This window comes from Octopus bimaculoides, chromosome 7 (genome assembly GCF_046866305.1).
Source record: "Octopus bimaculoides isolate indiv1 chromosome 7, ASM4686630v1, whole genome shotgun sequence".
In the NCBI taxonomy this organism is placed as follows: Eukaryota; Metazoa; Mollusca; class Cephalopoda; order Octopoda; family Octopodidae; genus Octopus; species Octopus bimaculoides.
The window spans coordinates 19404174-19425641 of NC_142934.1; the positions used below are offsets into that span (position 1 = coordinate 19404174).

Below are 21468 nucleotides of genomic sequence, written 5' to 3' on the forward strand. Positions count from 1 at the left end.
AATAAATATATATATATATATATATAAATAAATATATATATATATATATATATATAAATAAATATATATATATATATATATAAATAAATATATATATATATATATATAAATAAATATATATATATATATATATATAAATAAATATATATATATATATATATATAAATAAATATACATATATATATATATATACATATATAAATAAATATATATACATATATATATATATATATATAAATAAATATATATACATATATATATATAAATATATATACATATATATATATATATAAATATATATACATATATAAATATATATACATATATATACATATATATATATATATAAATATATATACATATATATATATATATATAAATATATATATATATATATATATATATATATATATATATATATATATACGGCGGGCTTCTTTCAGTTTCCGTCTACCAAATCCACTCACAAGGCTATATATATATGTGTGTGTTTGTGTGTGTGTGTGTGTGTGTGTGTGTGTGTTTGTCCCCCCACCATCGCTTGACAACCGATGCTGGTGTGTTTACATCCCCGAAACTTAGCGGTTCGGCAAAAAGAGACCAATAGAATAAGTACTAGGCTTACAAAGAATAAGTCCCGGGGTCGATCTGTTCGACTAAAGGTGGTGCTCCAGCATGGCCGCAGTCAAATGACTGAAACAAGTAAAAGAGTAATATATATATATATATATATATATATATATATATATACACACACACACATGTGGTGGGAAGGGCATTTGATAATAATGGTGAAAAAAGAAAGAAATATTGGTTAGAAAACCCAACTGAAAGATAGTGTTTTTTTAACAAAAGTCCTCTGTGTAGTACTTGCTGCATCCCAAAATGCAAAGACAGGTCCATGCCCCACAGAAGAAATTAAATGAATCAATGACTGATCCATTTGAGACCTGTAACCAATGATGCTATTGTCTCCCACCCCATCCCACTCCGCAAAATATGGTACAAAATAACAATGATGTCAATAACAACAACAACATCAATGATTTTTTTTTTTAGCCCTTTAACATTCAGATTATTCTATCAAATGTAATGCTTACTTCTCTTTTTACTTGTTTCAGTCATTTGACTGCGGCCATGCTGGAGCACCGCCTTTTTAGTCGAGCAGGACTTATTCTTTGGATGCCTAGTACTTATTCTATCGGTCTCTTTTTGCCGAACTGCTAAGTTACGGGGACATAAACATACCACCATCAGTTGTCAAGCGATGTTGGGGGGACAAACACAGACACACAAACATATATACATACATATATACGACGGGCTTCTTTCAGTTTCCATCTACCAAATTCACTCACAAGGCTTTGGTCGACCCAAGGCTATATTAGAAGACACTTGCCCAAGGTGCCACGCAGTGGGAATGAACCCAGAACCATGTGGTTGGTAAGCAAGCTACTTACCACACAGCCGCTCCTGCACATTATCCACATTGTTTTGAATTTATCCAGCATTATCTTGTAACCTTGGAGATTTCAATTGTGTGACTGTATAATTTTTAGACTAACATTGTAGGGTAGGTGTGAGAGGTTGGATCTGACCAATTTGAACACAAAGCAAGAAGAATATTTTGGCCAGATAGGGCCAGTTTAAAGGTTAAAGAGTTAAGGAAACAACAACATGGAGAATTCGTTTCCAAAAAAAATAAATGAGTTGTAACTGCTGCTTACGTGCAAAAGAGGTGGGGTGTCCCCACTGCTGACCAAGAAATAAGGATTGCAGGTAATGAGCTGTTTGAAATTTTTGTATTGGCCCGATTCAATTAGTTCTCTCATTTTCAGCAACTCGATGGTACGTGGCATCCTGTAATTTCCCTTTTCATTTAATCCTGCTAACTTCACTGCAACACTGTCATCAGCGATTGACTGGAAAGAAAGAAAGTAAGTTAAATTAGTTAGTAGGCTAGTGGAGAGAATTATGAACATAGATAGATAGATAGATAGATAGAGAGGCATAAAGACAGAATTAGGAGATACAGAGACTTATGTAGCTTCATTCCATCACACAATAGCAAACAACAGACCTGGTATTACCACACAAATTATTCTACAGTGCTCCCACTGCTTACAAGTATTAATTTGTTGTTGTCTGACCCAGGTCAGCTCTGATTGAACAGACCTGTGATCAAATACACCCCAGCCATGACCTTCCTGTTTATATATATATATCCAAAATTTAAAATTTAAAAGAGAGTTTTGACGCTAATATCCATTATTATTGAAATTTATTCCTATGTCAATGTTGACATAGGAATAAATTTCAATAATAATGGATATTAGCGTCAAAACTCTCTTTTAAATTTTAAATTTTGGATATATAACCAAGGAGAACGATCCTTAAGGAGTCTACTTTAGACTTTTTGCGGTGAAATCTCTTGCTATATTGGTAACGATTACATGTTTTTCTCATCATCAACACATTGTGGAGATATCATCATATGAACAAAAATATATATATATATATATATATATATATATATATATATATATATATATATATATATAATGTATACACAAACATACATACACATATACCCCAGATGCATGCAGATACACAGGACTAAATTGTATGTGCCTTTCCTATTTAAAGGTGGTAAAGTATGATTTGTGAAAATTTGGCTGTTATTTTTAGCAATTTGAGTAGCAGTGTTTCACTTTAAACCTACTCCCTGTGGTGGACTTAGCAACAGGATGCAAACCTTTGATCTCAGTGCTGGTTGTCTGCTTGCCAATCTACTTAATTGTACACCAGAACTATTCATACTTTCTTGGATATCATTTCAAACCTGACAGTAAATTGGTCAGAAGTGAACTCAGGGCACATCAACACTATTCAATCCGAAGAACATTTGAAAAAAACAAAGAATGAGCTGCCTGAGAACCCCTCAGCCCTAGCAGGCATATCTATTCAGTCATATGATTTGAGGGAGATTTTGACTGCTATTTCTAGTAGGGCTATTGATTATATAGAAACTACTTTTGTAGAGCACCAAGCTAAAGTATCTAATTTTTGTGTCACCCCCAAGTCAGCCCTCATTCCAATTGTGCCTATTCTGCATTTTGTATAATTACAACTACATTGTCAGGAGCAGGGGTTTTCAAACTGTGGTCCGTGGACAGCAAATACTTTTTATGGGCAATTTGATTTTATATGTTTTTTAATCGAAATCTTTTAATTGACAATAAAACTATTTGTTAAATACTGTTAAATAAATAAATGTAAAAATATATGTTATTTTAAGCAAATATTTATGTATAAATTTCATAAGCGTTTATAAGGGGGTCCCTAAGGAAAAGCCTGAAATATAAAGGGGTCTGCAAGTCAAAAAGTTTGAAAACCCCTGGTCTGGAGTGTCTTTCCCTTTTCGAGACAGGGGCAGTATGAAACAGCACGATTTGAGGGAGATTTGACTGCTTGTTTTAGCAAGCCGAGTGATCATTAGAAGCTCCCTTGCTGGGGCATAAAGAGGAACACGACAAAACTATGAAGAAGTAAAAAAGTTTTACTTACAGCTAGATTTGACTTAGTAAACTCTTCAGCTTCCTGGAGTGTTTGGAAAGACTTAAACCTGGCGTCTTTGTATTTCTTCATCTCTTTTAGAGCTTTTACCTTGTTGCTAAACACCAAACCGGAAGAATCTTAAAAAATGAAAAGACAGAATACAAAAATATTTAATAAAATGATATACATCTCTGTTTGTCTGTTTATTTATCTACCTGTATCAAACACACCATCTTCACTATTTGCCTAATGTCATCTGTTTGTCGAACACATACTTTGTCTGTCAAACACACGTTGTTATGTTTGTCAAACAAAATCTATTGACCATCTTGCATCTGACATCTATCTGCAAGTCTAACTGTCTATTTGTGCATCTGTCTGTTGTCTTATCACTCCGTCGCTTACGACGTCGAGGGTTCCAGTTGATCCGATCAACGGAACAGCCTGCTCGTGAAATTAACGTGCAAGTGGCTGAGCACTCCACAGACACGTGTACGATTAACGTAGTTCTTGGGGATATTCAGCGTGACACAGTGTGACAAGGCTGGCCCCTTTGAATTACAGGTACAACAGAAACAGGAAGAAAGAGTGAGAGAAAGTTGTGGTGGAAGAGTACAGCAGGGTTCGCCACCATCCCCTGCCGGAGCCTCGTGGAGCTTTGGGTGTTTTCGCTCAATAAACACTCACAACGCCCGGTCTGGGAATCGAAACCGCGATCCTATGACCGCGAGTCCGCTGCCCTAACCACTGGGCCATTGCGCCTCCACATTTGTGCATCTAATGATACCAATAAAAACAATAATTGAAATACAAGGGACTAGAATAGGGAGGGGAGGTAAGCAGGGATAGCTAGATCAGTTTGCAACGCCCTATGTTGCTTTTCAGTATTTAATGTGTGGCTTGTAGAAGTATGGAAGCTGGACTCCTTCTTATATCACAGTATATAAAAGGTAATGAAGAATTTTCAAGCTTTTTGGGTGCATGAGTGAAAGTATGTGTATGTAAAAAATGGAAATGTGAGAGAGGAAGAGTCCACCAGAAACTGAGGGTGTGCAATGGACAGAAAGAAAGAGGAAGAGTGAGAGAGAAAGAGAGACGTCTGTTCATGCACCAACTCATACCTGAAGTTTATCAGGTGATTCTTTGAGTAATCTTAGCCACCTCTGATCCTCACCACACTGCAATGTAGTGGCTGTCCCTGTAAGGCTGAGTGTTAAGGTAAGCTGTATATATTTTGATGAACACTTCAGTAGTAACCAGCAATGCATCCCGGCGTTGCACGTGTGTTCTGACCTACAACCACATTGCATTATTTGTTCCTTTCTTATGGGCAGAATTGGCACAGCTGATATATAGTGAATGGATTACTGGCATAATGGAAGTTATTGTTTGTTTAAAAGTGAGGTAGAGGGCACAATTTGCATGAGTTTGCATGAAAGTGCTTTCTGTACTCAAGAAGGATCACACTCTATGTACTGTTTCATCATATAAAAAGGGGGGTTAATACGATTTTACCCAGAAGTTTTAATCTACCCACACGTCCTCACCGCAATTTCTTAATTTGTGACTTTTTTTTATTATTCACATAGAAAAATACAGAGATTACAAATCTGGGAAATATATATTTTTTTTCAAAGTTTAATTTTTCTTAAAGAAACCCTCAATGTCCCTTCCCCCACCCACTTCCAAAAAGCTAAAACCTCCCAATGTTTCACTTTTGTCTGATGTTTCACGCATATGTAGAATTGTACTATGGAGGTGCAATGGCCCAGTGGTTAGGGCAGTGGACTTGCGGTCATAGGTTCGCGGTTTCGATTCCCAGACCAGGCGTTGTGACGAATTCTGCTGTACTCTTCCACCACAACTTTCTCTCACTCTTACTTCCTGTTTCTGTTGTGCCTGTAATTCAAAGGGCTAACCTTGTCACACTGTGTCACGCTGAATATCCCCGAGAACTACGTTAAGGGTACACGTGCCTGTGGAGTGCTCAGCCACTTGCACATTAATTTCACGAGCTGGCTGTTCCGTTGATCGGATCAACTGGAACCCTCGACATCATAAGTGACGGAGTGCCAACAATAACAGAATTGTACTGAAACAGTAAACAAAAAATACCAGACCACCACCAGAAAATCCAATATGCGAGAAACAACAGGTAAACGACATTATTTCTGAAGAAACTTCCCTGCTTTCAAAAATACTAAAAGTGAAACATTGAGAGTTTGTAGCTTTTATAAAGTGGTGAGGTGATGGGTGGATGTCTGGGAAGGAAATCTTAGTGTTTCTTTAAGAAAAAAGAAAGAAGAAAATTCTTAAAGATTCATACTGTTTTTTTGTCCGTGGATTATGAAGAAAAAATTTGCAAAAAAGTAAAAATGAAGAAATTGGGGTAGAGAGAGAGAAAATTAAAATATTGAGAATGTGTTCTTTGGGTGAAATCCTAATCTGTATCATAAACATAGGAATCAGAAGAAATCTAAGAAAAAAATGGGAGGTAGGGAGGGGCTCAAATGTCACCTTGGACATGCTAGAAACAACAGCTAGAGGACAGGATTTCTGGGAAAACTTCCTTTTAAGTTTATATCAAAGACCAGGTTTTTAAATACGCTCATCACAAACAAATTACAGAATAGAAAAAGGTAATTTCAATTGGATTTGAGCGGTAATTTTGCATGTGCACACAGCAAGAAATAACATAATTCATACAGAAGTTTTACCTTGAGTGTGTGAGTGTCTGTGTGCATGTGTGTGCCAAAGGAAGTTATTTTATTGCATTCTTTCGTTTGAAGCAGTAAAATTGTCAACTAGATAATATGGTTGTTCGTTAATTCCAGTAAAATTTTTTTATGCTGTACGAACAGCCATGCTACATGGCAGTGAAACATGGGCTGTAACTGCTGAGGACATACGTAAGCTCGCAAGGAATGAAGCCAGTATGCTCCGTTGGATGTGTAATGTCAATGTGAATACCCGTCAGAGTGTAAGTATCTTGAGAGAAAAGCTGAACATTAGAAGCATCAGTTGTGGTGTGCAAGAGAGACGATTGCGCTGGTATGGACATGTGGTGAGAATGGATGAGGATAGTTGCGTGAAAAAGTGCCACACCCTAACAGTTGAGGGAACCCGTGGAAGAGGTAGGCCCAGGAAGACCTGGGCTGAGGTGGTGAGGCAAGACCTTCGTACATTGGGCCTCACCGAGGCGATGACTACTGACCGAGACCTTTGGAAATGTGCTGTGCGTGAGAAGACCCGGCAAGCCAAGTAAGATCGTTGCCAGTGCCCCTGGACTGGCGCTTGTGCGGGTGGCACATGAGATGCACCATTTTGAGCGTGGCCGTTGTCAGTACCGCCTGACTGGCTCCCGTAGGATTTTCGAGCAAGATCGTTGCCAGTGCTCCTGGACTGGCTTGTGCGGGTGGCACATAAAAGACACCATTTCGAGCGTGGCCGTTTTCGTGCGGGTGACACGTAAAAGCACCCACTACACTCTCTGAGTGGTTGGCGTTAGGAAGGGCATCCAGCTGTAGAAACTCTGCCAAATTAGATTGGAGCCTGGTGTTGCCATCCGGTTTCACCAGTCCTCAGTCAAATCGTCCAACCCATGCTAGCATGGAAAGCGGACGCTAAACGATGATGATGATGATGATGATGAAGAACAGAAATTGAGAGGAGAAAGTGAAAAGGTGACATTTGCTTTGAAGTGAAAGCAGAAAGTGAAAGATGAATGTAGTGTATATGAAATGAACATGTGTATGTGTGTGTGTGTGTGAGAAAGAGAGAGAGAGAGAGAGAGAGAGAGAGAGAGAGAATAAGTGAAGGTGTGTGTTGTATTACATTTTATTTCACCATATTATTGTACATCTGAGTAAGGCAGGTAACTCTGCTTGTTTCAGTTTGCTTAAGTTTTACATCCATTTTCCATGCTGACATGGGTTGGCTGAGTCATCACAGTCTGAGGGGATAGTTCTTGATGTGGAGTGACTGCCCCTCTTAGACAAAACGAAGGACCATGTCTCCCTCATCTATTTTGTTTTCTACCACCAACCACATGGGTACATTTTATTGCACCACCAGCACAAGAGGATGTCATGTCTTCAACAAGAATTTAGGGAGTCTTTTGTAGTCCATGTCTTCGTTCATTTACCAAACACTTTACAGAGTGTACTAGGTGCATTTCAACACAGCACCAGTACAAGTAGCGGTGCCTTGTACCCATTATTTATACTTCAGATAAGGCTAGGGCAGAGAGAGAGTGAAGTATCCAGGTATGGTAAAAAAAAAAAAAAAAAAAAAAAAACCCAAAAACCTACTTTACTAAATAAAACCATTCCCTCAATGCAAATCTGAAAAAAGTGAGTTAACTTGTATAACCCCCACCCCCACCACCACACAAAAAAAAAAAGATTCTAAATTACCCTATGTGCTCTTTGTTTTTTCGAAATGGTAAAGGGAAAAACGGAAAAGATTTTGCTGCTGTTTCTAGCAAGTTGAGTGAGTATGTAGCAGATCCCTGACTATGCTATTATTTATGTTGTTAATTAAATAAAAAAAAAATGCAAACAAAAATCCTTTGAAGATAAGGAACAGAAGAATTTAGCAATGACAGACAGTAGGACATATTAATGTGTGGTGGTGGTGGTGGGGGAATGTGACCCAATTCTTTCTTGGGGCATGTCACTTCTGTTGACATGTAGGTAATGGTGGCAGTGGTGGTAATTACTGCATACAACCACTGCTGTCACCGTTTTACCAACAGCAAGCACAATAATGTCAAGAATAATCCAGACCACCACCACCACCACCACCGTCACCAAAGGAACTTCTTTTGGTGGTTCAACTTGCTAGAAATAGTCAAATTCACTTCAAATTATACCCTATCATCTTAGCAAAAAAAAAGAGTGGCTGTGTGGTAAGTAGCATGTTTACCAATCACATGGTTCCGGGTTCAGTCCCACTGCGTGGCATCTTGGGCAAGTGTCTTCTACTATAGCCTCAGGCCGACCAAAGCCTTGTGAGTGGATTTGGTAGACAGAAGCTGAAAGAAGCCTGTCGTATATATATATATATATATATATATATATATGTGTGTGTGTGTGTTTGTGTGTCTGTGTTTGTCCCCTTAGCATTGCTTGACAACCGATGCTGGTGTGTTCATGTCCCCGTAACGTAGCGGTTCGGCAAAAGATCCCAACAGAATAAGTACTAGGCTTACAAAGAATAAGTCCTGGGGTCGATTTGCTCGACTAAAGGCGGTGCTCCAGCATGGCCACAGTCAAATGACTGAAACAAGTAAAAGAGAGATGGTTATGACTGGGATGACTGATCAAAGATTAGCACAATCTAAGTTGACTTGGGAAGTTAATGATAAACATCCAATACTATCATCAAGACTTACACTGCCAAGAAGATACCTGGGACCAATGAGAGAGAGCTTCAATGTGGGTCAGTGAACTTGCTAGAAATAGCAGCCAGATCTCACTCAGATCATGGAAGAACACAGGTCAGATCAGACACGGGTAATCTTTTCCACAAAGTGGGCCACATAACAGACAACTCATCATCTTATAACGTCCATTTTGCATGCTGGCATGGGTTGGACAGTTTGATCAGAGCTGTCAAGCCAGAGAGCTGCACCAAGTTCCAGTCTGATTCGGTTTGGTTTCCATAGCTGGATACCCTTTCTAACATCAACCACTTTACAGTGTGTTGGGTGCTTTTCAACATGACACTGGACGGACATGGCATGAATTCAAGGTAATTTTTTTTCATTTAGGTGCACCATTCAGAAAGTCCCATAGGCCATCGTTTGCCCTTGATTACATTAAGTGATGTAGTCCTAGGTAACCCTAAAAAGTAGAAATAATGAGTGTGGCCTGATTACTTTTGATTACTGATCTTTCCATTTATGACCAACAAGGAGCTAAGCAGCAACAACAACAACAACCATTACACCGCCACTGCCACTCTACATCATGTCTTCAGACAAACCTATCAAACATACATTCTTGAAATTTTCTCTGCTTCTCCAAACGTTTTTTTCTTCTTCTACGCACACCATTTTCTCCCCTATTTCTTTCTGCCCCCTATCCAATGCTTGCTACCACTTGTTCTTTTTATCCCTTGCGCTTCCTTCATCTCTTGCAGCCACTAAACAAAAAAGGGGGGAAAGAGAGGAGACTCTCCCAATTTCCCTCTTTTCCTTATATAGCTTTTTTTCTCATTTAATTTCCACTTCACAACTCCCTCTTGTTTTCTATCCTATCCTCTCACACACTCTCTTTCTTTCTCTCACCTAGCCTCTATTTTGTCTTTCTTCCTTTCTCCATCTCTCTTGTGTCATGGCATATTCATACTTTTGACAAATCATGGCCTGTTCCTCCTCCATTTATTTCTGCCTCTCGCAACATTACCCAGGTCTTTCTCGCTCTGCACATTCAATCTCTTTATCCAGTCGAACATCTTCATTCTTTGCCTTCCTCTCGCTCACCTTTCCACCAGTTCAGTCTCCACCTTGTAACATTCCATTCCGTCATCTTCTCTGAGAAAATGACCAACAAATCTCCACTGTCTCTCTCTCTGATAGTAGCCATCAACTGTCTCTTCACTTTCATCCTCTTCAACACTTCCACATTCGTCATCCTCTGTATCCACCAGATTCTAAGCATTTTCTATAAAACCACATTTCTGCAGCTTTGAGTCTCTTCTCCATGACTTTACTTGTCATCCAAGACTCACATCCATACGTTAGCACCAACCAGATGTAGCACTTTAATAGTCTTTTCTTGACTTCTAGTCCATTTCTCTTTGCACAAAAAATGCTCCTCATATCCACAAAAGCCTTCTTTGCTAATCCAACTCTGCCCTTGATGTCCTTATCTGACCTTCCATCTGATGTTATCCAACTTCCCAGATATATGAAACTGTCCTTCTGCTCTATCCCAGTTCCATTCACCGTCAAGCAATATGTGGGTACCTGTGCTTTTTTGGTACAGACCAATGAGAAGGTTTTCTGGCAGTTAATCATCAACCTTTCTCCATACAGCTCTCATTTCCAATCACTCTTTTTCTTGATAGGCCCTAAAGTTCTTCTCTGTCGCACCACATAACCCTTACATTTTCTTGAGCACTATGGCTTTTGAGTAGTGACAATGCTGACTGGGTGGTAGTAGTAGTAGTAGTAGTGGCAGTGGTGGTTGAGTGGCAGCACTAGTTGTTGTAGTTAATGCTGTGGACATCTTTGATGGAAACAGGGTTTCAGCTTCTGAGCACACCACATTTTTTATTGAAACATTGTAGCTAAGATAGTACATGTTGAACAAATTGATTGACCACAGAGAGAATCCTCATTAACTCAAATTAGTAAGATGATATCCAGGCAATTAATTAATATCCAGGTAAAAAAAAAAAAAACAATAAAAATAAGGTGGTGGGGTGGGATAGAAAACCAATGTAATTAATACTTGTGGCAGAAAGGAGACTGAAGTTTAATTGGAATGGCCTTATTTTTCTAAGTAAACAATCATGTTGTGCAAAAGGCATTTCAACCTTAGAAAAGCACTGGTGCAATTGTGTGCACCAATAAGCTTTTTGACACCTTGTGAAATAAAATGTGAATTTAGCACCTTTTGCAAGTTTCTAAATGGTCAGAATAGCTCTGTAACAGTGTAATTTCTTCATTTTCAAGGTAACTTTTATCTTTTACTTAGTTTTAGACATAAGGCTGCAGACAGGCTGTTGCATTGCTATGAAGGGCTTAGTCAAACAAACTGATCCCCGGTAATTTTTTTGTTTCCTGAGCCAGATACTTATTCTATCAGTTCCTTTTTTGCTGAACTGCTATGTTATGGGAACATAAACAAACTAACACCAGTTGTCAAAGGGTGGTGGGATAATGCAAAATTAATTCAAAGAATGTGAATAAATAAGCATTACATTTCACAGAGTAATCTGAATGCTAAGGGTTAAAACAGAATTTTTATTATACAATCAGGAATAGGCTCAGATAAGTTAGCATCAAAAAGGGTTAAGCAAACTATGATGATGATAACGATGAAAATTACATGGTATGTTAATCTTCCTAGTAATATGATATACAAAAGGCCAAACTTAAAATTGAACAATTGCCATCCAGTTCTCACTACAAGTGGCATGGAATTGGCTGCTATAGCAAAACCTGTTACACAACAATACCACTCCATACATTGTCGTCCACCCCTACAGTTAATATCTGAATGCAACTAACAGCTGATAATGTGAAATCGGACCGTATCATAATTATATCAAATAACAAGACCCACTATCACTACCTCTTATATAAGTACAACATCAGTGAGGAAGTATATAAAATGATCGCATGTAAGTTATAAAAATATAACCTAAATTTTCTACAAACTGCACCAAAGTTCCAAGAATGGCCATAGCTGGAATGCCTTTCATCAGAGGTTTGCTGAACTAGGACTAAACAACAATCACAACTCAATAATGTACTACCGCCTGCTTCTCTTAAAACTGTTATAATACTTCTCATGTATCCATACCACCAAAACCTATCTACTTCTCCAGATACTATATATATATATATATATATATATATATATATATATATATATTACATCACCACTCTAACCAGACTTAGATCTACTTATGCTACTTTAAGGCCATAAGTTCCGGACACCACGTGGAGGATAAAATAATTTCTTTATAAAGAACAAAGCCTGTATGTTGGAAATGCACACATGAATAGAAGAGAGGGAGGGCTACAATTCACAATGAAATTTTATTCATCAGCAGATAAATGTATCTTTTTTTTGGCAAGCAAATTGCATTCCGGATGTGACATGCAAAAGTCTATTTTTTGATATTGAGCATGTTTCAAAGTAAAGTTCTCGGAAAATATTGTTCTCCAGACACTGGTTTAAATTAAAAAAACAAATGCTACATTTGTAAAAATGAAATTGTGAAAGTATACAAACTCAAACTGTAATTTGAGCTATCATTGGCCATAATTCCTCACGGCATAGTGTTCTGGATGTAACACTAAACAAAAAATGTGAAAGATGCCCTGATATTCTTAACCCTTTTAAACCGGCCCAAATATTCTACCTGAAACTGGTTGGATCCAGCCTCTTACATCTACCCTACAATGTCATTCTAAAAATAAACAATCACATCTTCAAAATGTTGAAGCTACAAGATACTTCATGATTAATTTTTTTTTAATGCTAATAAATAAGCATTACATTTGATGAATTAATATGAATGCTAAAAGTTTTCTCTAATTTGTTCAGTTGACATGAAAATATAACACAGAATGTTAATCACAACAAATTTGATTTAAATAAACACCAAAATAAAAGTCATCAAATTTAACCCACAGCATAATGTAAGTCTAAAGTTCTTAGTAAATCTTAATTTTCCGTGATGTGTCATATCAGGGAAAGGTAAAAGTTCAACTATTTGATCTTCAGGTATCCATGATTTGTTCATGTCAATGGTGTAAATATTTCCATCTGGTATTTGTCTTAAAAATACAAATATGTTCCCCTCCCAGATCATTCTTTTCACATATTGCCCATAGCAGTTTGGTCTTTGTACTGCCCTTTCCACAATCAAATGTGTACTTTACCAAATAGAATTTACCACACACTGATTTGATACAACCATTTTGAACTCTATGCATATGACATAGACAAGGAAATGACAATAAATTCCCAACAATAGTTCCATTATCTACTTCAATTTGATGAAACTGTCTTGTTCCTCATAATGGTCCTTGAACAGGTTACCATTCCTTTCTTTGAAAAACTTGAGTTGGTTCTAATTTGCTCTGACAGACAAGCAGCAACAACAAACGATAAAAACTTCCATTTTTGCAACAACAATAAATTCATCCAGATTTGTAATAACCACCTTCATCTGCAAGGTTTTTCCACCAGACAGCATTTTTCACATCACCCATTCCACCATTCCCCCCTTTTCCGTGTGATGCAGCCAAAAAATTCCCAGTCAGCTGAAACACCACAATCTCTTTGATGAAATAATAAATTTGTGAATGTATACTGGTTTTTGGAATTGGCTGGAAGGTTCATCTGACCAGTAATACCACCTTATCAATAACGATCCTTTTACTGCTCAGATCATTGTAGAAAAAAGATGCTATCACTCACCATATACTAAATCACTCAGAGTAAGAAAATAAGATACGACAAAAAGATATTTTTCCTTTAAAAATTGTAATAACTTGAAAATCATAAAAGTTATTCTATAGGCGTAGGAGTGGCTGTGTGGTAAGTAGCTTGCTTACCAACCACATGGTTCCAGGGTCATTCCCACTGCGTGGCACCTTGGGCAAGTGTCTTCTACTATAGCCTCGGGCCGACCAAAGCCTTTTGAGTGGATTTGGTAGACGGAAACTAAAAGAAGCCCGTCATATATATGTATATATATGTATGTGTGTGGATATGTTTGTGTGTCTGTGTTTGTCCCCCCAACATCGCTTGACAACCGATGCTGGTGTGTTTACGTTCCCGTAACTTAGCAGTTAGGCAAAAAGAGACCGATAGAATAAGTACTAGGCTTACAATGAATAAGTTCTGGGGTTGATTTGCTCGACTAAAGGCGGTGCTCCAGCATGGCCGCAGTCAAAGGACTGAAACAAGTAAAAGAGAGAAAAGAGAGTGACATCCAGAATGTTCTGGACATAACCAAATTCACTTGGAAACTAGAAACTGAAAGATTAAGTATGGCAAATGAAAAGGTTTCTGTGGGTACAGTTTATCAGGTCATCATTATTGGAAAGTGGAAGGTAGGAAGATTCTACTAAATTGGTAGAGATTCTTTTGGCAAAGGATCAGAAGAATCAGAAGCAGTTTGGGAATTAGGAAAGCTACCGAGTTGTGCCATGAACAATGGTATGTTTTAACTTTCAGACAACAACCTTGCAAGACTTGCGGTAATGAATAACAACTGTTAACAGAGGCAGGGAATTTTTTAATAAGCATTAATAAGCTAAAACTGCTATGTTGTACAGCTATGAGTCAATCATTTAAAGAGATTTGGGGCCCCGTGTACTTTTGAGAAGTGTGAGAAATGTAGAAGGATTTCAGTCATCAACAGAATTAGTGCCAGACTGATGGAGCTTCAACCAATCAGCTAACATGAAGAGCCAAAGGGTTTGCAAAGTGGGTGTTGCATACATAGCATGCTTACTTGGTAGCTATGATTAGGAGTGGCTGCATGATCTGATAGGGGCAGTGATGATGATGGCTCCGTAGAGGATGGGTTTATTGGGTAGGAAAAGAGCTCAAAGACGTTTGTAGAGTATGTGTGTCAGTCAGGAAAACACACAAGTAAAGTTAAGGGGTAGGAGTGGCTGTGTGGTAAGTAGCTTGCTTACCAACCACATGGTTCCGGGTTCAGTCCCACTGCATGGTACCTTGGGCAAGTGTCTTCTACTATAGCCTCGGGCCGACCAAAGCCTTGTGAGTGGATTTGGTAGACGGAAACTGAAAGAAGCCCGTCGTATATATGTATATATATATATATATATGTGTGTGTGTGTGTGCGTATATGTTTGTGTGCCTGTGTTTGTCCCCCCAACATCGCTTGACAACCGATGCTGGTGTGTTTACGTCCACGTAACTAAGCGGTTCGTCAAAAGAGACCGATAGAATAAGTACTAGGCTTACAAAGAATAAGTCCTGGGGTCGATTTGCTTGACTATAAGGCGGTGCTCCAGCATGGCCACAATCAAATGACTGTAACAAGTAAAAGAGTAAAAGAGGGTTGTCACATGTTGAAAATAGCAAAAAAAGTGTGCTTTTATATTTCTATGAGTGTGGGATGTGTGTGAAAACCATGAGTTCTATAGCACCGAAATTATAGAGGATGATGACTTCAGAATCGGGGTGAAGTGAGGTAGTTGTCCTTTATGAGTGACAGGAGATAATTAAAAGGATATTGATAATTAGACGAGTTCAAGGAGTGGCAGCAAGAGAGACCTTGAACAAGAACTTAACCCCTTAACATTCAGATTACTCTGTCAAATGTAGTACTTATCTATTCACATTGCTTAAAAATTAATCATATATTATCTCATAGCTTTGAAATTTTGATAATGTGGTTGTATAGTTTTAGAATGATATTGTAGGGTAGGTGCGAGAGGCCAGATCTTGGTGGTTTGAACATAAAACAGGTAGAGTATTTGTGTTGGATATGGCCAGTTTAAGTGCTAAAGGGTTAAAGCTTTGTTGCAGTGTAGCGAGTAGTGGAAAGAACAGATCTAATATATTGAAAAGATACTTCTTCTGAGAGTGAAACTTGGATATATAGAGTATGCAGAGAAGACACGTTTCTTTCAGTAAGGAAAAGAAAAAAAATTAACCCCTCTACCTCTCTGCTGTTCATTTATCTCTTGACATTGTGAAGAAACTAATAGAAGAAAGAGCGAGACAGAAATAATGAGGAAGAATGAAATAATAATAATAATAATAATAATAATAATAATAATAATAATAATAAATAAATAATTAAAAAAAAAAAGGAAATTTCAAAAGCTAACAATAAAATGAAGACAGACTGCACCAGCCACCACCAGGCAGTTTACTGTAGTCTGTCTGTGTGTCTGGCTATCAGCTGAGAGACTGATGATATACCAATATGTACCTAACCCATCAAGGCACCTACCCATAATATGTTCGTGGTAGGGGTGAGAGTAAGTGATCAAATGAGAGTGAGAGAGAGAATTAGTGATGAGAGAAAGAGAGAGAGAGAGAGAGAGAGAGAGAGAATAACACAAATAGGTACAGATTAATTGCACTGGCCAGCTGATAAAATTACTTAGGTGCTTTTCTCTCCACCTCTGGTTTATTTTATATTCTGACATGTCAGAAAAATATAGGATGGAGATCAGAAGAAAGAGGAGAGTACAATGAGAGTACAAAATTAGAGAAAAAAAAAAGAAAAAGACAAAAAAAAATTACAGATATGAAGAAAAAGAAAATGAAGCTAAAAAACAAACAAAAAACAATGCTGCCCATCCTTTAGCAAAAAATTAAATTTGTCACTCCTGCAGCATAAATGATCAAACATATTTTGAAGTTGTTGAAGTAGATTCCTAGAGTTATCAATCTGCTCAAGAGGTTCTCATAATCTAGGTGCTTCAGAGGTACATATATGAAACACTACTCACACTTCATCACACCTACACAAAGCCTAAACAAAGCCAACAAAGGCTGTACATGACTGCTTGACCCACTAGAAAGAGTAAAACAGTAGCCAGATGTCTATCTCTTCTCATATTACATCTTACCATCTCGAAAAGTGAGAACACATAAGATTGTTGTTGGCACTCCGGCGCTTACGACGTCGAGGGTTCCAGTTGAACCTATCAACGGAACAGCCTGCTCGTGAAATTAACATGCAAGTGGCTGAGCACTCCACAGACATGTGTACCCTTAACGTAGTTCTCAGGGATATTCAGCGTGACACAGTGTGACAAGGCTGACCCTTTGAATTACAGGCACAACAGAATCAGGAAGTAAGAGTGAGAGAAAGTTGTGGTGAAAGAGTACAGCAGGGTTCGCCACCATCCCCTGCCGGAGCCTCGTGGAGCTTTGAGGTGTTTTCGCTCAATAAACACTCACAACGCCCGGTCTGGGAATCGAAACCGCGATCCTATGACCGCGAGTCCGCTGTGCCTCCACACACATAAGATAGTGCCAATCTAAATACAGAGTGCTCTGGAGAAAGGCAGGACGGTCATGGCCAGAATACTTTTGATCATACATTTGTTCAGTTAAGGCCGACCTAGGGCTAAATAACAAAACAACAATGACTTGCCCATATAACAACCAAATGTTTTAAGCCCAAATACATGTGCAAGTGGCTCTCCAGCAGATGCTTACCATCAGACACTACAGGGATCCACTTTGTAACATTTCAAGAAGCTGCCCCATTTGCTGCTATGCCACATCCATAGTTACTGACTTCTATTTGAACTACTTAGAGTAGTGTTTTTCAGCCATGTTTCCCTTACTGACCCCTATGGATTCCTATTTTACTCAGATGAACCCTCATAGCTATTTGATGTTTAAAATAATCATATATGCTTATAATATTAGTGTTGGCGTTAAGAAGGGCATCCATAGAAACCATGCCAAAACAGACATGGAACCTGAAGCCAGTCGTCTGCCATTACGTTCTGAGTTCAAATTCCGCCGAGGTCGTCTTTGCCTTTCATGGTCGATAAATTAAGTACCAGTTATGCACTGGGGGTTAATGTAATCGACTTAATCCCTTTGTTTGTCTCCTCTATGTTTAGCCCCTTGTGGGCAATAAAGAAATAAGAATCATTAGCATGCCACGCAAAATGCTCAGGGGCGTTTTGTCCATCTTTACATTCTGAGTTCAAATTCCACCAAGGTTGACTTTGCATTTCATCCTTTCAGGGTACTCTTTTACTCTTTTATTTGTTTCAGTCATTTGACCATGGCCATGCTGGAGCACCGCCTTTAGTCGAGCAAATCGACCCCCAGAACTTATTCTTTGTAAGCCTAGTACTTATTCTATTGGTCTCTTTTGCCGAACCGCTAAGTTACGGGGACGTAAACACACCAGCATCGGTTGTCGAGCGATGTCAGGGGGACAAACACAGACATACAAGCATATACACGCACATACATATATATATACGACAGGCTTCTTTCAGTTTCCGTCTACCAAATCCACTCACAAGTCTTTGGTCGGCCCGAGGCTATAGTAGAAGACACTTGCCCAAGGTGCCACGCAGTGGGACTGAACCCGGAACCATGTGGTTGGTAAGCAAGCTACTTACCACACAGCCACTCCTATGCCTAGATAAAATATGTACTAGTTGAGCACTGGGGGTCAATGTGAACAACTTTATTCCTTCCCCAAACTTGCTGGTTTTGTGCCAAAATTTGAAACCATTATCCTGCAAAAGTCTCAATCACAGATACACTTTTCTATACTGCTAATATACAGAATATTTTCAACCAGTAGATGCCACCCATCACCACAGGGATCATAGATTCTTAATAGGATTAACTCAATATGTATGTAAGCAGTTGTGGTGATAAGTGATGGTATTAAACTATCGCAGACTTCAAATCCTGTAACAAACCTAGAAAAAGGATTATAATTCCACTCTGGTATTTAGTAGCTTTGACCTAGAATCTTTGGCTATATTTGTCATTTCTTGCAATTTGATAAGGATCCTAGATCTGATAACAGACACCATGAAATGGATACTATAAAACACCTGCTAATCTATTTCTCTATCACACATGAAATTAAATCTAATGTAGAGTCAATTCAATTAGAAACCTTTGACAGATTCTCTGCAGCATTTGCTTTCGTATTTTGTTTTGGTGGAACATTTACCAGCCTTTCCTTACGGAATCATAGAGATTCTTTGGAAACAGCTACAGCAACAGCGGGTATTATGACTGCTGACATCCCATGGTTTTGAGTGAAACAGTGATATGATGTTTACATTTCATGCTGACATTATGACTGGCTATCCTTCACTTCTGAAGACCTGTGGAATAAATCTGATCCCTTATTTGTTCCACATGAAAAAAAGCACTCATGCTGGCATCACATAAAGAAGCAATCGTACAAATATCACATAAAAAGCATCCAGCCATAGAAGCCATGTCAAACAAGATAAATGGAGCCTGGGCAGCTCCTGTCAAACTGTCCAACCCATGCCAGCATGGAAAACAGACATCAAATGATGATGATGATGAAGTAAGAGCATCTGGCCAGTGCAGGATGGCTGTGTGGTAAGTAGAGAAAAAAATAGCATGTGTCACCATACACTTACTGCAAGATATTTTAAAGTTCTTCTGTAGTAGAAAATGTATGATTCTGTGCAAATAATTATAACAATAATTCTTTCTGCTCAAGCCACAAGGACTGAAATTTTGGGGAAGGGGTCTAGTCGGTTGGTTACATCAACCCCAGTGTTTCACTGGTACTTAATTTATCAACCCCAAAAGTATGAAAGGCAAAGTCAACCTTGGTGGAATATAATAATAATAATAATAATAATAATTGTTTCTAATTTAGACACAACAATTTTGAAGCTAAGTGGTTAGTTAATTACACTGACCCCAGTACTAGACTGGTTAGTTTATTGACCCCAAATGGATGAAAAGCAAAGTTGACCTTGGTGGGATTTGAACTAGAACAAATACTCGAAGGTATTGTGTCCAAATGGTCTGACAATTTCGCTATTCCACTGCCCATAAATTCTTTTCTAATTTAATCTTAAGGAAAGGGGGGACTAGTTTTATTACACAGTCCCTGGCATTTTATTGATTTTGAAAGGGCGAATGTTGACCTCATCAGGATTTGAACCCAGAATAAATAACACAAAGCATTTTGCCCGATGCTCTAATGATGATTAAAAGTTTTTAATTCAAGCACAAGACTAGCAATTTTGAGGGACAGGGGAGTCAATTACATTGCCCACTCCCCGCTCCCACCTATTGCTCAATTGATACTTATTTATCAACCACCGAAGCACGAAAAGTAAATCAACCATGTCAGAGTTTGAACTCAGAGTTTAAAGAGTTGGAAGATATACCACTAAACATTTTGTCCAATGTGCTAATAGCTCTGCCAGCAATAATAAAAAACAACAATCCTTTCTGTTATTGGCACAAGGGCTGAAATTCTAAGGGGGGGGGGGTAGTAGATTACATCGACCTCAGTGCTTGACAGGTACTCATTTCATCAACCCCAAAAGGGTGAATGGGAAGGTCAACATTTGAACTCACAACACCATAGGTTGCTACAAATTTTGCCCAGCATGCTAATGATTCTACAAGCTTGCCACTTTAATAACAACAACAATAATAATGGTTTCAAATTTTGCCACAAGGGCAGCTATTTTGGGAGCAGAATTTAAATAATAATAAAGCACCCACTACACTCTCGGAGTGGTTGGCATTAGGAAGGGCATCCAGCTGTAGAAACTCTGTCAGATCAGATTGGAGCCTGATGCAGCCTTCTGGCTTGTCAGTCTTCAGTCAAATCGTCCAACCCATGCTAGCATGGAAAGCGGACATTAAACGATGATGCTGATGATGAATAGGAAGAATTTGGAGCATGTGAAGAGTAAAGGTCATGTCTATAATACTTGGCATGTTGGGAACAGTAAGCAAAGATGTAGACAAATGGCTGAAGGATTATCAGGAGAGTTGTAGCACTTGAAAGTCTGCTGAAAACTTGTGGATACCTAAGGCTACAGGTAGTAGCCTGATACCCACATAAATCCTACCAGGAATAAGACCGAACTTGAGCCAAACCAAAATAATAACAGTCGCCAGTACCGCCTGACTGGCCTTCGTGCCGGTGGCACGTAAAAGCACCCACTACACTCTTGGAGTGGTTGGCGTTAGGAAGGGCATCCAGCTGTAGAAACTCTGCCAAATCAGATTGGAGCCTGGTGTCGCCTCCTGGTCCACCAGTCCTCAGTCAAATCGTCAACCCATGCTAGCATGGAAAGCGGACGTTAAACGACTATGATGATGATGATGATGATGATGATGAATAGTTTCAAACTTTGACCACGGTGCTTGACTAGTACTTATTTCAATGATTCTGAGAGGATGAAAGGTAAAGTTGACCTCAGTGATATATGAACTCAGAACATAAAGAGCCAGAAGAGATGTCATTAAGCATTTTGTCCATTGCACTAACACATCTATCAGTAGCAGCAGCAGGCAGTAGTCCTTTCTACTTTAGGCACAAGGCCTGAACTTTTAGGCAAGCGGAGTAAGTCGATTACATTGAGCCCCTCTATCTTATTGACCTTGAAAGAGTGAGAGATACAGTCAACCCTGGCAGAATTTGAACCCAGAACATGAAAATGGATGAAAT

At 38.5% G+C, this 21468-nt stretch overlaps 1 protein-coding gene across 2 annotated transcripts in view; it reads right to left on the reverse strand.

Annotated features, from left to right (window-relative positions):
* The window catches only part of LOC106881356 (ankyrin repeat and LEM domain-containing protein 2), a 64612-nt gene that overhangs the window by 15517 nt on the left and 27627 nt on the right, over positions 1-21468 (reverse strand). For both annotated transcript variants that reach the window (XM_052969319.2, XM_089354956.1), the window contains exons 2-3: positions 3568-3695; positions 1728-1922 (exon numbers count right to left, since the gene is read on the reverse strand). In XM_052969319.2, coding sequence (XP_052825279.2) covers positions 1728-1922; positions 3568-3695 — 323 coding nt within the window. The remainder of the gene's footprint in view (positions 1-1727; positions 1923-3567; positions 3696-21468) is intronic.